At 40.7% G+C, this 14,840-nt stretch overlaps 1 protein-coding gene across 1 annotated transcript in view; it reads left to right on the top strand.

The window, feature by feature from the left end:
* The window catches only part of galnt18b (UDP-N-acetyl-alpha-D-galactosamine:polypeptide N-acetylgalactosaminyltransferase 18b), a 46,203-nt gene extending 32,636 nt beyond the window's left edge, over nt 1–13,567 (top strand). Inside the window, exons 7-10 of the mRNA XM_069687017.1 lie at nt 1,684–1,821; nt 5,712–5,807; nt 9,105–9,269; nt 12,861–13,567. Of these exons, the coding sequence (XP_069543118.1) occupies nt 1,684–1,821; nt 5,712–5,807; nt 9,105–9,269; nt 12,861–13,007 (546 nt within the window). The 3' untranslated portion in view covers nt 13,008–13,567. The remainder of the gene's footprint in view (nt 1–1,683; nt 1,822–5,711; nt 5,808–9,104; nt 9,270–12,860) is intronic.
* The last annotated feature ends 1,273 nt before the right edge of the window (nt 13,568–14,840 follow it).

Below are 14,840 nucleotides of genomic sequence, written 5' to 3'. Positions count from 1 at the left end.
GAACCCTGCACCGCTGAGGGAAGAACAGGAATTACTGGCAGCTTAATGTATTAGAATTACAAGTCTCATACTGCATAAAACTGTACCCCTTTAACTCATGCTCTATAATAATAAATATGACATTGTTAGATGATTACCAATCTTGGATCCCATCGGCTATAGTCATCTTGATCTACAATGTATATATGAATGGCTCCATACATACTACTTTAACAACCCTTGTAACAAAGCTCTTGTGGTTAGGAACTCAGTCAACGATATGGGGTGTCTAGTCAGTACACGAGAGTCAGGGATATCCTTTGAGAGTTTATTGTGAACTAAAATTATAGGTACACAGATGCACAGGCTCTGTTCAGACATGCACGTTAGGTACTTTGGCTATGCTATCTCTACAATTAACATAAAGCTCACAATATAGACCATTGACTGTATAAAAAGATGGACGTCATGCCAGCTCCATTAAAAAAAGTGACACCAAAACTTTTGGAGCGCCCCCTGCTGACTGGCTGCAGTATAGGTCATAAAGCCCGCCTCCTCCATGTTAACAGATGGGACATGAGTCAAACTATAAATCAAAATAAACAGCAAATACATTTTTCTCAACCCTGGTTTCTGTCATTATAGTTAGTTGTTATCATGCTGATTTACGCCCAAGTGTTAATTTCTCTGACAGGTTTAGTTTTAATTATTTATTTGATGACTAATACAGCTCCTGCAGCCGATCTGTTCCAGATTAGCAGAGTAGAGGAGGACATCGAGAGGAAACGCAACTAAAACAATCACTACAGTCAGTGAGTTTTCCATATCTGTGAACGTCTGCTTCACACCAGCACAAGAAGCTGACTATAATCTACAAAAGAAATACGAGACGGATAAAAGATACTACTTAATACAAACTAGCTCGTTGGTAAACTTACAATATCACAATATAAATTGCCAACAGAAACTAAAGTCTTTACAATACACAAATAATCATTTACTTGTGGTCATGGACGCACACAAACTGTGGCATCAGCTGAAACTTAGCTTCTTAGGATTGACTGTCTAACCATCTAACTTTTAGCTAAAACTAACTGCCATTCTCTACGAACCGGTGCAAGCCGTGTGCAAAAAAGGTTGTTGCCTAGCAACGGGTTAAACCTCACTTTCCATATGTCTTCCCATTCATGGAGCCTTTTGCACAATCCTTATTTAAATGAGACCTTGAAAGATGCTAACAGAGAAAATTCCTCATACACATGACAAGAAACTTGGATTTTTTCAAGTCCAATATTTTGTGAGCCACTGCATTAATTAGACGATGAATTGTATCAATGTAGTGCAACATATGCCTCTAAAGCGTAGTAAACTGCAGGGCTAAGGTAGCGTAAAAGGGAAAGTCATGTAGAAGTACCTCAAAATACTTCAAAGTAAAGGGCAGCACTCGGGCTACTTTCCATCATCAGTAAGGTGACACTGGCCTGAATGTGTCTGTGTGAGCTGTACAGTAGTTTATAGGGAAAACGGGGGAAAAAATCAAACTTAGAAGCTTTTTAAATACACAACAAATGGCTTCACAATCCCCCTCAATGGCCCATTATCTGATCTGCCTCTCCACAAGCCACGGTTAATCAATTTTATGCTGTGTGTACATCTGTGTGTTTCTGTGTGTGTGTGTGTTTTTGCCTGTTTGCTTGGACCCAGGACTCAGGGATAGATATTGGCGACATCAGCGAGAGGAAAGCTCTGAGGAAGAGGCTGCAGTGTAAGACTTTCCGATGGTACCTGGTCAACATCTACCCCGAGATGAGGATGTACAGCGACACCATCGCGTACGGAGTGGTAAGCTGACACCTCCCTCTTCATCCCGGATTCGATTCAGTGTCTGAAAATGCCAAAACAAGGGAAAAACCGCGGCTGAGCAAATCATTTTAATCCCCTTGTGTGAGGATGGGGATGGCTGCTGTCAGGAGCACAAACAGTTCACAAAGAGGAGGTTTGCTGCAGAGACTCCGGCTCTCTCCTTCTCAACTCAGAAGTCACTAAAATGCTATATAGTACTAATATAGGGAAAAACCAAGGCAGGGAAAAGTAAAAGCCTTTATTCAACTGGCTGTTTCAAAGTGAAAATGCTTTAAATAAAGACAAATCATGTTAAAAACAAGCTGAGTAACAACCCATGTGTGGCGGCAAAAACATCCTCCTCATTACTTTGATGAACTTAAATAAATAGATGACCACATATATTACTTAACTCTGAATATATATCCCACAGAATAATACCGTCAGCTGCACACCCAGGCAGTGTTTCTATTTGCCTATTCAGTTGTTCTCAAACAGCTTCATTTCCTCGGTCCTCCCACCTCACGTCACCGTGCTGCAGACTAACACACACCGACACACAGACCACAGTATTATGGCATCACTTGCTATGTTGTACGGCTGTTGTTTTTTTCCCTATACAAACTGACAAATGGTGCAAGGATGCAGAGAGGAAATAGGCCGGCCTCATTACATTCATTTCTCTGAGTTAGTTGACCTCATTATTCTATATTTGCGACATGCATTTGACGGGCGAGTCAGTCGGGGTGGTTCATTAGATGCCACTAGCATGGCGGAAAACTTGCTTGATATTTCCGGAGGAGGTTTTTGAGGTCTTATTTGTTTGTTTCCTCCTCCTCCACCTCCTCCTCCACCTCCACCTGTTTTCCTTCAGGGAGTGTGAGGATGGTGCGGATACATCCTCTGCATGTCTGTGTCTCACCTCAGATTTGTATCACTCTGAATTAGCTTTGCCAAGCTCATGTTAGAGCAGTGCAATCACATCTGACTGATATGGTTTAACTCCCTCTTGCTCCTATTCTCCGCCCACGTTTCATTCACATTATGTCACATTAAAGATGCTCTAAATGCTGTTTCACTGCGACTTTAAGCAAATGTTTTCCCCTGAAGGTGTCACATTTGCATATTTACTATCTTTCAATCTCCTACATTAGAAATATTTAATCCTGAGCTGTTGCACAGGACCCTCTTCTGCCTTTGGATTTCCTGATAATCAGATAGAAGAAGACATCTCCTGAGCCACTGGGGAGCTGAATCATCCCTAACTGTGTTCTTCTGATCTCACATCTTTACCTAATTCACTCCCCACACAAACCAGCATCCCTGCAGTGCAGCTTTGTATCTTGCAATCAGGCAGACCTTTGTCATGATGCACATGAATACCCCTCTGGCTGGGCCTTCCAGTCTGAGTAATGTTCATCAAGCGTAACGCGTCTGATTTACATTTTTATAAAGACAAATGAATTTCACATTTTTAGATGTTTCAATCCGCTCCGGCTGAGCTTCTTCTTTATTTTCTACAAATATCCCTTAATAGTCATACTCTGTTTATGAGAATCACAGAGAATATGATGATGGTGTAATATGGCGACTGTTCCTTTCTCTATATTGCCTGTCTGCTCAAACAAACCTGTGGATGCATTTTCATATTAACAGCAGGCACTGCTGCAAACAGTACTTAATGTTCGGGTAATAGTTTCTTTCCCCTGTGGGAGAAATAATGTCCTTTTATTAAAAAGTGAGCAGTACCTTTCCAGTACAGTAACTTTTATTCACCTCACCAACAGCTTCTGCTTCTTTCCTTCATCCGGGTGGTTTCTAACGTTGTTGGCTGTTAAACATATACAGTCCACTCATCTGCCATGTGACTTGTGAATCATCACTGACAAGAAGAATTATGAAAAATGACCTCAAATACAACATAAATATTACAGCGCCCATATTTTCAGGGTATTCTGTAGCAAATACAAACTTCCATCTTTACCCATCACTGTGCTAAAAGGTTGAGGATCCATTTTTCAACACAAAGCATCGATTTCTGTTTTTGTTCAGCCTCACATTATTTTAAAAGTCAGGAGCCTTTACCCAGATCTCTTTCATCTCTTACAGTTTATTATTCTTAACGTCTAAATTAAACTAAACTCAGTCCCCTGTCTCTTTATAACACTTTATATTCATTAGAAGCAATTAAAGTATCAATTAAAAAACACTTAAAACAACTCTGTGATGACTGTGCAGGTGTGGTTCTATCAGTTTGATTGACAGTTCCTGGCATCCCACCAACTGTCCTTGTAGTACTCAGAAATGTGTGACATCACTTTCCAAACAACTAAAAACCTGTGACAGGATTAAATTGAAAACATGAAAAACTGTCCACTCTAATGCACAGAAGGTAGCTCAAGGTGTTTTGTAGTTTTACAGCAAAAACAACAACAACGTGCTTTAAACCCTACATAAGCAAAAAGAGCAAAATGGTGTTACTGTTCATGAAATGGAAATAAGTAGCAAGGACATGTAAATTTTGGGTTGTCCTGTAAAACTGGCCACTATGGGTGCATCAGTAGGCTAGTTCACCTGACTGCCTGTGTCTACTGACGGTGCTTTTTGGGCTGGCAGCGCCTACTTTCTACACAAACCAAAGTAGTTTAGAGTTTTCAGCGCTCAGCGTCCTCAGCGCAAAAAAGCCTCGGTATCAGCTGTCTTCTGTCGCTGCGCTCTCAGTTGAAAATAGTTCAAATTTTGGAACACCGCCATGCTCGTCAATGTCACTTCTCCCTCAACAAACAATAAAAATCTACTTTACCAATAACAATAGCGGGGGTGAAGCTAATCCTTTTGTTTTTCATGGGTAACATTTCCAGGTGTAGAGCTGCTGCTAACACCAGGACACAATTTCTTTTCATTGTTTTTATGTTTTCTTTGTATTTTCGGGAATAAAAATACGTATTAAGCATACAGAGCATTTAAAACGGATGTAACGATCACCACTGATGGACGCTTCAGTGCGGCCAGACAACTTTTGTAACGTAGCAACAGTAAGTGCCGGTGAGAAGTGCTCTGAAATTGAGGTTGTGAGTTCTGCCATTGCAAAAAAAAGGCACCGTTAGTGGACAGAGGTCCTAAGCGCCTAACATATACTAAGGTTGAGTCCTTTGGAGGATTCTGAGCTCACCCTTTCCTGCATATTCCCCTCTCTCTCTTCCCCATCTCTCCTATATGTCACTTCCTAAAATAAAGTAAAAATGCCCAAACTATAACTAAAAAGATGAGTTGTGGGTTAAAGCAGCAAAAGTTTTTATGGCGACCTTGGGGATACTTTAAAGAGCAGCTGTGGAGGATCTTACGGTTTGTAGAGGATCATAAAAAAATCAGGAGTCTGTGATATAAAACAGCAGCTAACAGAAAGACTTAAAAATCAATTCTAAGAGATACAAGGAGCCAGTGTAGGTTGTGCAAAACAGGAGTTATGTGATCTCTTATTTTAATGTTTAAAACCCCGGCAGCAGCATCCTGAATGGCCTGTATGCTTTTATTTAGCTTTGGGTATACCTGTAAATAGTTACCCGATTCAAGACGACTGTTGACAAAGAATAAACAAGCTTTTCAGCCTCTTACGCGCTCAATCGAGGTTTTACCTTCACCATAGTGTGCATATGATAAAAGGCAGTTTTCCAGGTGTCCCAGAATCCTTTGAAAGTCTCTCTTTGTTTCCTTTCAGCTCCCTTCATTACTTTGTCGATACATTTAGTGAGGTGGATAAATTGTGATGTACCTGTATATTGCGATGGACTTGAATTGAAGCTTGTGCTGAATATCTGGTTTGTGCATGCAGTATTATCCTGTTGTTGAATTTACCACCTGACAGTTCATATTTTCTGTCTGTCTTTCAGCTGAAAAACTCTCTGAAGATTGATCTGTGTCTGGACCAGGGGCCCGACAATGACAATGTGCCCATCCTGTATCTCTGTCACGGGATGACACCTCAGGTTAGAGCACCATCTCACTCTCTCTCTCTCTTTTAGCACCCTTGTTTCATACAGCATGTAGCTTAAAGTCAGATTTAATATATCACCTCTATATTTTATTTCCATCTTGGGTTCTTCTTACTCAATAAAACCTGTTTCATCTCTAAGAAAAATGCGTCTCCTTTCCTCTGCCTTCAGATTGGATCAAACTCAGGAGCTTTACCTCATAAAACAGGACCAGGTTTCTTTTTTTCGCCCTTTACAGAAACATTCCTGATGTTGTTAAATACATATTAAACTTGTCTCCATTTTTCATACGCTTGCCTTCAGGCGTCAAGAATAAAAAGCCACATTACTGTTGAAACACTGAGTTTGATTGTTGCTGAACATTTGTCTCCGTCTACAGCTTCAATCAAAAGCTTCTTATTATCACACTGAGACACAGAGATTTAAGAGTTCAAATTGAGCCTGATACGCCTGGTTTATTTATTACATGAGTTTTCCATCATTTAAAGCAAATCTTTGGACTACTTGTTCAGGATATCACAGCCCAAATAACAGGGAGTTTAAGTGTCTTCAAATGTTAGCACAGCTTGATTATCATTTACTTTCTCCCGACTCTTCAGCTCCGATCGATCCCTCCATCCCATTATGTCTGAGAAGATTGCTCTCACAGATTGTTTAACCTTGCTGTTGCAGCTGAAAAACTTGTCTTATAGAGTGGGACTTGATCTCACATTATCCCTCTCGATTTAAATGAAACTATTGGACATTTCACACTCATTACGCCGCTATTGATATTTACACCGCAGCGCAGATTAGAACCGATTCAGGAGAAAGCTGTGAAATCTTGTAACGCTTTTTCCCTAAAAAAACCCCCATAAGTCAACTTCTGGAGCCCTTTCTGAGACCTAAATATCTGTCAAACATACTAATTATAAATCTGTTATATGCTATAAATCTCTGTTAATCCAGGCATATCAAACAACGGATTGGAGCAGCTCCAGCATTCATAATGAGATTAGAGACAAATCCAGTCTGCTCTATTTTTATGTTTCACTGTTACATCATCAGGAGGAATTATTCCCTGCATTGCCTCTATAATAATACATGCTCATAAATACGTGTGAATGTTTGCTGTTGTCTGTCAAAACGTGCCATTGCGAGAAGCAGCTATACTTTTCACTGATTAGCTTTGACAGACTTTGTATTGCAGGTGTTGTGGTAAATGCTCCACAGACACACATGAAAGGAGCAGTAATGCAAAGCGTACATTCCTTCACGTGACTTCACAAGAGCAAGCTGTCAGCAACCTTACAATACAGCACCTCTGCACAAGCAGTAATAAAACACATCGGCTTAAGCTCAGCAACAATACAAAACCACGGCCACGTTTAGTCTGGCAGCCTGCGAGGCTCCGAAAGTGAGCAGCACAGATAAAAAGAAAATAAAACTAGTCACTGTTTAATGTCTGCTGTGAAGGAGGCAGCAGGCTGTATGGGCGTTATCAGACAAAGGGTAACAGTTAAAGTGAACAAGCTGCAGAATAAGCAAACATGGCCCAGATTTGTTCTATTTTTAATAAAATAAATGATCTTTGGGAGCTTTGGCGGCTAATCAGGGTGCTGATTGAGAGACAATCTTTGCCCCGGTCCAGCTTAAAGATAATAGACTTCAGCAGACAGAGTACCTGTTAAATTATTTTCTTTCTTAACGGTTTCACTCTGATAAGAATCTAACTGCCCAATCCTTTCACACACTTCCACCATTCTAGCTCTTATCATTTAATCTTGAAAAAATATACCTCTTTGGGCTTTCAACAGTTATTGATTTAAAGTTGTAATCTCGGAGATCTCAGTTTTGTTCTCTTTGGCGGCACCTATGGCGATAAACTGTAATTACGGGAGCACACTTCCCAGATATCCAGACAGTGTTGCATGTGTGACGTCCACGGTCGGCTCCGGTTGTAACTCTTGATTTTCCTCGCTGACGATCGCTTTCCTTTTCAGACTGTTTGCCTTCATCTGAGCGTCGGATTTGTTTCTTTTTTTTTGAAGTTGTATCTGTAGTCATCGATCTTTTCTTTGTTTGTTCAGCCATAGTAGATTACTGTTTACTCGCAACACTTGCAGAGACTGGAAAAGCAGCCGCTTAGCTCCGCCTGCCCTCTCTGGCAGACAAACCACTGCTGGGTGATGGAAAACGTGTCACTAACTGGGCGCCACTTGTGGGTTTTTTATTTAAGTGAATGTCGCCACAGACACCCAGTCCATAATACTACAAATGCAAAGGCTATCATCAGTGGGCCATAGGCTCAGTCAGCATTGTGTTACCTCATTCGGCGATCGATTTAGACTTAACAGACTTTTATTTAAAGGAAAATCTTCAAGATTATTTCTTTAAATGAGAGGCTACCCTCAAGAGAGGCTCAAGCCAAAGAGTTTAGGAGCCACTTGTTAAAGTTTTAAGTTGTTTTTATTGGATTCTCATGAATGAGTCATAATTCCAGCTGTTAAAAAGTTAGTGGGGTGACAATAAGACCTTAACTGTCATTGCTGTGCTTACCGGTGCACAGATAACAATAACATAACTTTTTAATGTTGTGGAGTAAGAGTTTTCTAAAGTAGATCACACGTGCATTAAAATTGCACTTTGGTGCATCAGTGTAGTAAACTTACTTTCCAACTCAGTAAGATTCACAAATGAGCATTATGATATGATCGTACAGTACAGCTGTGTTTACTGTCTGTGTTCACTGCACAAAACTAAAGGCAGTAGATTCTGAGGAGCGCTCATCCTATCTGCAAATACCGGCTCGCTCTCTCTCTCTCTCTCTCTCTCTCTCTCTCTCTATCTCTCTCTCACGTTTATACTTCTAAGCCTTTTTCTTTGTAAAAACAAAACATGCTTCTGTGTAATTTTCTGTGAATGAATTTCAGCTCTTGTCAGGTTAATATGAAAGCAAATGTCCTTGAAAAAAGCAATTTAGCAGGCATTCTGTCAGAGAGGGCCCAATTATTCCTGTTTTCTTCCCATTCCTGAATTAATTATGAGCTTCTTTTGTGTGTCTCACTTTGTCTTTCCTCGTCCTCCTTTCAGCAGATTAGCAGTTTAACTTCCCATATTTAGTGTCTATAAAACAACCTCTTAGATGCTTCTATCATTCCCCAAAACAACCCAAGACCAAGCCTCATTTGCTGCATTGTTTATTACTTGTATGGTCATAAACGAGCTCTGGAAGGGCTATTATCTAAATGTCTGAGCAGAGAGTGAAGCGCTACACAGTTCGATCATAGTGGGATGTGGTGTTTCTTGCAGAATGTGTACTACACCAGTACTCAGCATCTCCACATCGGGCTCCTCAGTCCCACAGTCGACGACGACGACAATAAGTGCCTGGTGGATGTGAACAGCAGACCGCGCCTCATCGAGTGCAGCTACGCCGCAGCCAAGCGCATGAAGCTCCACTGGCTCTTCACTCAGGTAACAACCCATGACGCAAACCGCCCACACACATGGTCAGAAAACTCAACTCAATGAATGAGGGAGGAAAAACCAACTGTGGAGGCAGCTTTTTAATCATGCGAGTGGTTTAATTTACTGTGTGACCGGAGCTCCCCTCAATCCTGCAGCTCATTTAGTAACGAACAGTCATTGAAACTTAATGATTGTCTTTTTTTCATTAGCGGCTCCGTGCTCACACACGGCCTTTTAACAGTACAAGCAGCCACCTTTAAAAAATGGCCCATGGCGGCGGGTGAATTGGATTTAGTGCATGCTTTGATTTGGGCTGAAAGATCTCATATTGTTGTGTGCTCTGCTGTCAGAGCAGCTGTAATTATAGATTCTGGTCCTGTTTAAGCCATATTTAAAATCCAAAATTTGATCTTATTAGCCGCTTGCTTTAAAGAGGACATTATTCTTTTGACTGTCACTGGTGGGTACAGGTGTGTCTCTTTGGCCCAAATTGTGAAACAGCTTTAACTGTTTGAACCAAAACGTCACATGTCCTTACACTGAACTTTAAAGTGGTTATCTTAACTTGTATAATTCAGTAAGGACGGGGACATCATCCGGGCTGGAGCGTATCACATCTCTAAAATATGGCATCAATTATTGACATAGTTTTGACTGCACATGTGCAAAGTGTCGAGCCAAGATGCAGCCATCAGGGGCAAGTTTCAACAGACATCTAGTCAAATTAGAGAGAACATGCATTTCTTTTTCTTGATTCAAAAGTTGCACAAACTGTTAACACAATTATCCTTGAAGGAAGTGGCTTTGATACATTGATGTGTGAAAGATATTAGATATTTGCTTGCATGTAAGAATTAGTCATGTGTTGGCAAGTGCTGATGTTTCTTATTAGAAGACAAGCACACATCAGTGGGTGGGACTGCATGACTTTGTTTTGCTTCTTGCTTTTTTGTGGGTATGCGTGGGTGAGGCCTTTTTATTTCCCTGTAAGAAGCACCTATTGTTCTGTATATAGCAAAGTAAGTTTAATATAAACCATACCATCCCACATGCTCGAGTTCACATAAACATTCATCAGCCAAATCCTGGCTCTAATAACGAGCCGCACCAAGATAACTGGTCTGAGTTTAGGTGTTTTCAGTTTGACTTTGACCTTGTTCATGCCTCTGAATCACCACCCACATCTTCGATTTTCTGCTAATGGCCTATTGTTTCCTCCTGTTTGAGAAACAGCCAGCAAAATCGGAGCCTTGTAAGCGGATTGAGGATACATGTTGTGCTGTACATGTTGTTGTTAACAAATGCTGACTTGCAAAGCTTCCTCATTAAGGGTACAAGGCTTTATAAAACAATAGCCCTGTTTTTTTCAGCCTTTATTTATAGTGTTTGTTGCAGCAGCAGAACATAGCTTGTGTCTGGCATCTTGGCTCCGACCTCATCACTCCTCGCAGATTTATTTTACATGCAGAAATTTGAGGAGTGATGAGATAATATCTTAAACCCCCCTAGGCCACAGGTGGATGCTGGGGCTGAAAGAATGAGCGCAGTACTGGTGCAGGGCAGTAGTGGCAATGACTGAGCAGAGGGAGAGACTGGAAATCTTGCAGCTTAAATAGAGCGCCAAATTGGGAGGAAGTGTGTGTCAGGTGACTGTGAAGAATGATGCATTATGTCACGTGTGAAATCAGTGCAGCTCAAGTCGCCTGCCTGAACTAGCTCATCGGCATCGCTCCATTTAGCGTCATAATCAATTGTACATGTTTACAATGTACCAACCATGCTTACTTTGATAGTAAAGAAATCTTGATCTTCAGGCGGGTTCTGTTGTCATCGATCTTTTCTTTGTTTGTTCAGCCATAGTAGATTACTGTTTACTCGCAACACTTGCAGAGAGCGGAAAAGCAGCCGCTTAGCTCCGCCTACCCTCTCCGGCAGACCAACCACTGCTGGCTGATGGATAACACGTCACTAACTGATTTTTGACAGCCAGTCTGTAATACTGCAAATGGAAAGGCTTTCATCAGTAGGCTATAGACTCAATCACCATTGTGTTACCTCATTTGGCAATAGTTAGAGACTTAACAGACATTTATTTAAATGAAAATCTTCAAGATTATTACTTTAAGATATTCCATGAGCTTGTGTTACAGACATTACCTCACATCTCTCACCCTGAAATTACTTTTCAAATTTACCTCTCCCACCTCGGGAGGAAAACCTCAGTTTGACAGCCTCTGCTCAACTATTATAAGCAGCCTTTGTAATTCTTCATTTAACAACTAGCCTGTAAGGTGGTACTATATTTTGGAATATCGTAGCAAATGACTTTTTTTAACAATAGTTTATAAGCATACAGTACATATGTTACTTTGGGTCACTGTAGATGCATTAGACCATCGATGACATACTTTGATACAGACGTCTTACCTAAACTTAAAATTTAAAAAAACAGTAATAACTGTGATAACTAGATTTTCATGCAGGTATATAACAAATCACAACCAAACAGAGTTGGAACTGAGGAGTAAAAAGCCATTTCTGAAAAGCTGTCTGACTAAAAACCTTCCTCATTTATCACACCATAGAATATAATAAACTTTTAATCAATGTTCTCCACTTGTACAAAACTCAGTTAAAAGCGGGTAAAAAAAAATAGTAGGTGTCCGACACTCTTTATATTTCCCCTTTCACTGCTTTTATGGGCTGGCTGCAGACCTCAGTACATAGTGGTCCATAAATGCCCACTTTCAGCAGTTATTACTACTCTCTTATCAATAAAAAAGCCTCTCCTGGACCTCGCAGACAGGCCAAACTCCTGTGTAAATACAGAGAGAGTCATTTATTTAACAGTCTGTACAACCGGTCCAATCCTTGGGTCTTTTTCCTCCCACATCCCTCTGCGCTCCTCTCGTAGTATTGTAAAGAGCTCTCACCTCACAGCTGTCTCCACGCCGTATTGACTGTTGAAGGCCTCCCCCTCAGTCACTTGCCCTTGGTCGGCCATGACGCTGTAATGAGAAAGTCCTGCGTCGATTCATCGGGACATGCTGGAATATTTCTGCCGAGCTGATGTGCTCTCTCTGCTCGGGCTGGGGCGACAGCTGTTGGACTTTTCCTTACTTCCTTTTTCCACTGAAGGTTTTGCTCTTCCTTCAGGCACATTTCTAATCTCAAAACATTTAATAATTTATTTCAAAAATATTGCAATGGCTGTGAAACTAATGATGCAGTTTAAGGTCCCTTGTGCCTTTGTTTCAGCTTCTCTTCCTCCTCAACACCAGATGCTTTTTTCTGGTTCGGTTTTATGTCTCGTTTTCCTCTTTTGAGTTTTTCATCAGCTACAGTATATTCTGTAAAAACCTTGTTCTAACTTGGGAGGACGCTAATGACTTCACTGGCAATTGCATTGTTTTTTCTCTTTTTTTGGCCTTGAGGTTGGTTGTGAAAATCAGCCAAAACGCTCAGAGCGCTTCGGCACTTCACATCTGCATGCGTTCCCAGCAGTGTGGGTTTTAAGCGAGGCAAGTTATATTGAGTGCACAAATTGTTCTCCTGCAGCACAGCACGATTTTAACCATCCTGCTTTTATCTTTTCAGGGAGGATCCATTCAGAACAGGAAATCAAAGAGATGCCTAGAGCTGGTAGCGAGCAGTGACAATGAGTTTGGCTACCAACTGGCTCTGCAGAAATGCACTGGACAGAAATGGTTCATCACAAACGTCCTGTTTAGCAGCTCTTTATGATCGACTGCTGAAAGGAAGCGCTGCGCTGAAAAGCACATGGGACTGGATGGAGTCGTTTCTTTTGTGTGAACATGTGTATGCGTTTGTGTGTCTGTGTGTGTGAAAGGATAAGAAGGAGGAGTCCAACAGAAAAGGGATGCACGGTTTAACACGATCATTTGTGGCTCCACAATGTCCCCTGATGAGCAGGCGACATCACATGGTAAATGTTAAACATTTTATTTTGCCTACAGGATCAGCCATAGTTGGCAAATATTTTGCAGATTTAGTATATTTAGTCTATTTTGTGGTAAATCCAGTACAGTCAGATTTTCGTTGACTTAAAAGATGTAAAGGGTCCAACTTGTTTTTGTACTGATCATAATTGCTACTGTGTAGCAAGCTTTCTCAATCTGTCCCTGCTGTGATGATTTGATTTTAGTGTCTCAGGTTTGTAGGTTTATTATGGGACTCAAATGTACAGCTGTGGGAAAATATTGAAATAAATCTGAAAGGATTATTTTCTAAGTGTAAATATTTGGAAATATTTGTAACAAGTAACAGTAAAATAACTATTGTAACTACTGCGTGTTAGTGCCTTCTTTTCTGGAATCTGCGTCAACAAACTTATGTTTGATTGTAAAGAACTTGTGATGTGTTACAGTGGACACGTCAGCTAAAGGAGGCACAAGCAAATATACAAAACACAACTAAATGTGCTGCTAATTTGCTCACATGAATGCAGTAAGAATGAAACGCTCTGCTAAGTCAGACAACGCAACCAAATCAAGCTGTTGCCCTGGTTTGTGGCTGGAGTTGTGCTCAGGCACAGTACTGAATGTAGGTCAACTGCGTTTTGGCAGATCCCAGAGCCCAACAAGAAATAACTAGTTAGAAGCATAAAATTGAAGAAAATAAACTTCAAGTGTTAAAAGGGGTTTAGTCGCAGCAATTACATGGCCTGTTAAAACTGCTGGTTGATTAAAAATAGAAGCTTGTTTGTTCCCATCAGAGGCAAGTGAGACAAAGGACTATAACGCAGAGTAGGCGTGCAGTTAGTGTGAAACATGCTGTGTTAGCCTGCACACTATATGCACTATAGATATTTTCTCTGCAAACATACTTAGTGTGTTTAATCAAATCAGAATGTTAGAATTTGGATAAACCCTAAATTCATGACATATTTTAAACACCTCTGGCAGGCGGTGATCTAATATTTGTACTGTTATTTGGTTGTGTTTTTATATCTGTTACAAAAAAATAATTTGTGCTGAATGTGTCGCCAACTTGTTGAATATGTTGCCTTTATTTGCTTGTGTTTTGTCCATCTGCATGGGTTTTTCTCAACACTGCATTGTGTTGGGCGCTCAGAGCCACCATCATAGAAACAGCTAGCCCAGCTCTGTCTGAAGAACAAAATCCATCTGCCAGCCTCTAAAAGATTAACACGTCATATCTCATTCAATTTATTTAATCCATACAAAAATACATCCATACATTTTATCCGTACAAACTGTGTTTTTTTTACCGTATGATTTCAGGAAATTACTGATCCAAACTGATAAATGGTACAGCAGAGATTTGGCCTTTAAAATAAAACACCTTTAATTGAACAATACAGTCTAACGCACATGCACACATGCTGCTTATAATAAACAGTCATTGCCATCATTTAGTAATGACAAATACATGGGCAGAAGCTGAGACACGGGGCCGCTCTCTGCTCTGACTGTTGTTTGCACCTGGGGAGGAGACGAGTGGCGCAGCCTGTTTTCAACATGCCAGTCCTCATTAGCATCCACATTCAAGCTGTGCTCTGCAAACCATGGCATTAAATATACATGGAAACCCACT

Source organism: Semicossyphus pulcher, unplaced genomic scaffold, assembly GCF_022749685.1.
Source record: "Semicossyphus pulcher isolate SPU_LCO1_2020_fin unplaced genomic scaffold, fSemPul1.0.p SCAF_1, whole genome shotgun sequence".
Lineage (NCBI taxonomy): Eukaryota > Metazoa > Chordata > Actinopteri > Labriformes > Labridae > Semicossyphus > Semicossyphus pulcher.
This window is presented reverse-complemented; position numbering and strand designations above follow the sequence as displayed.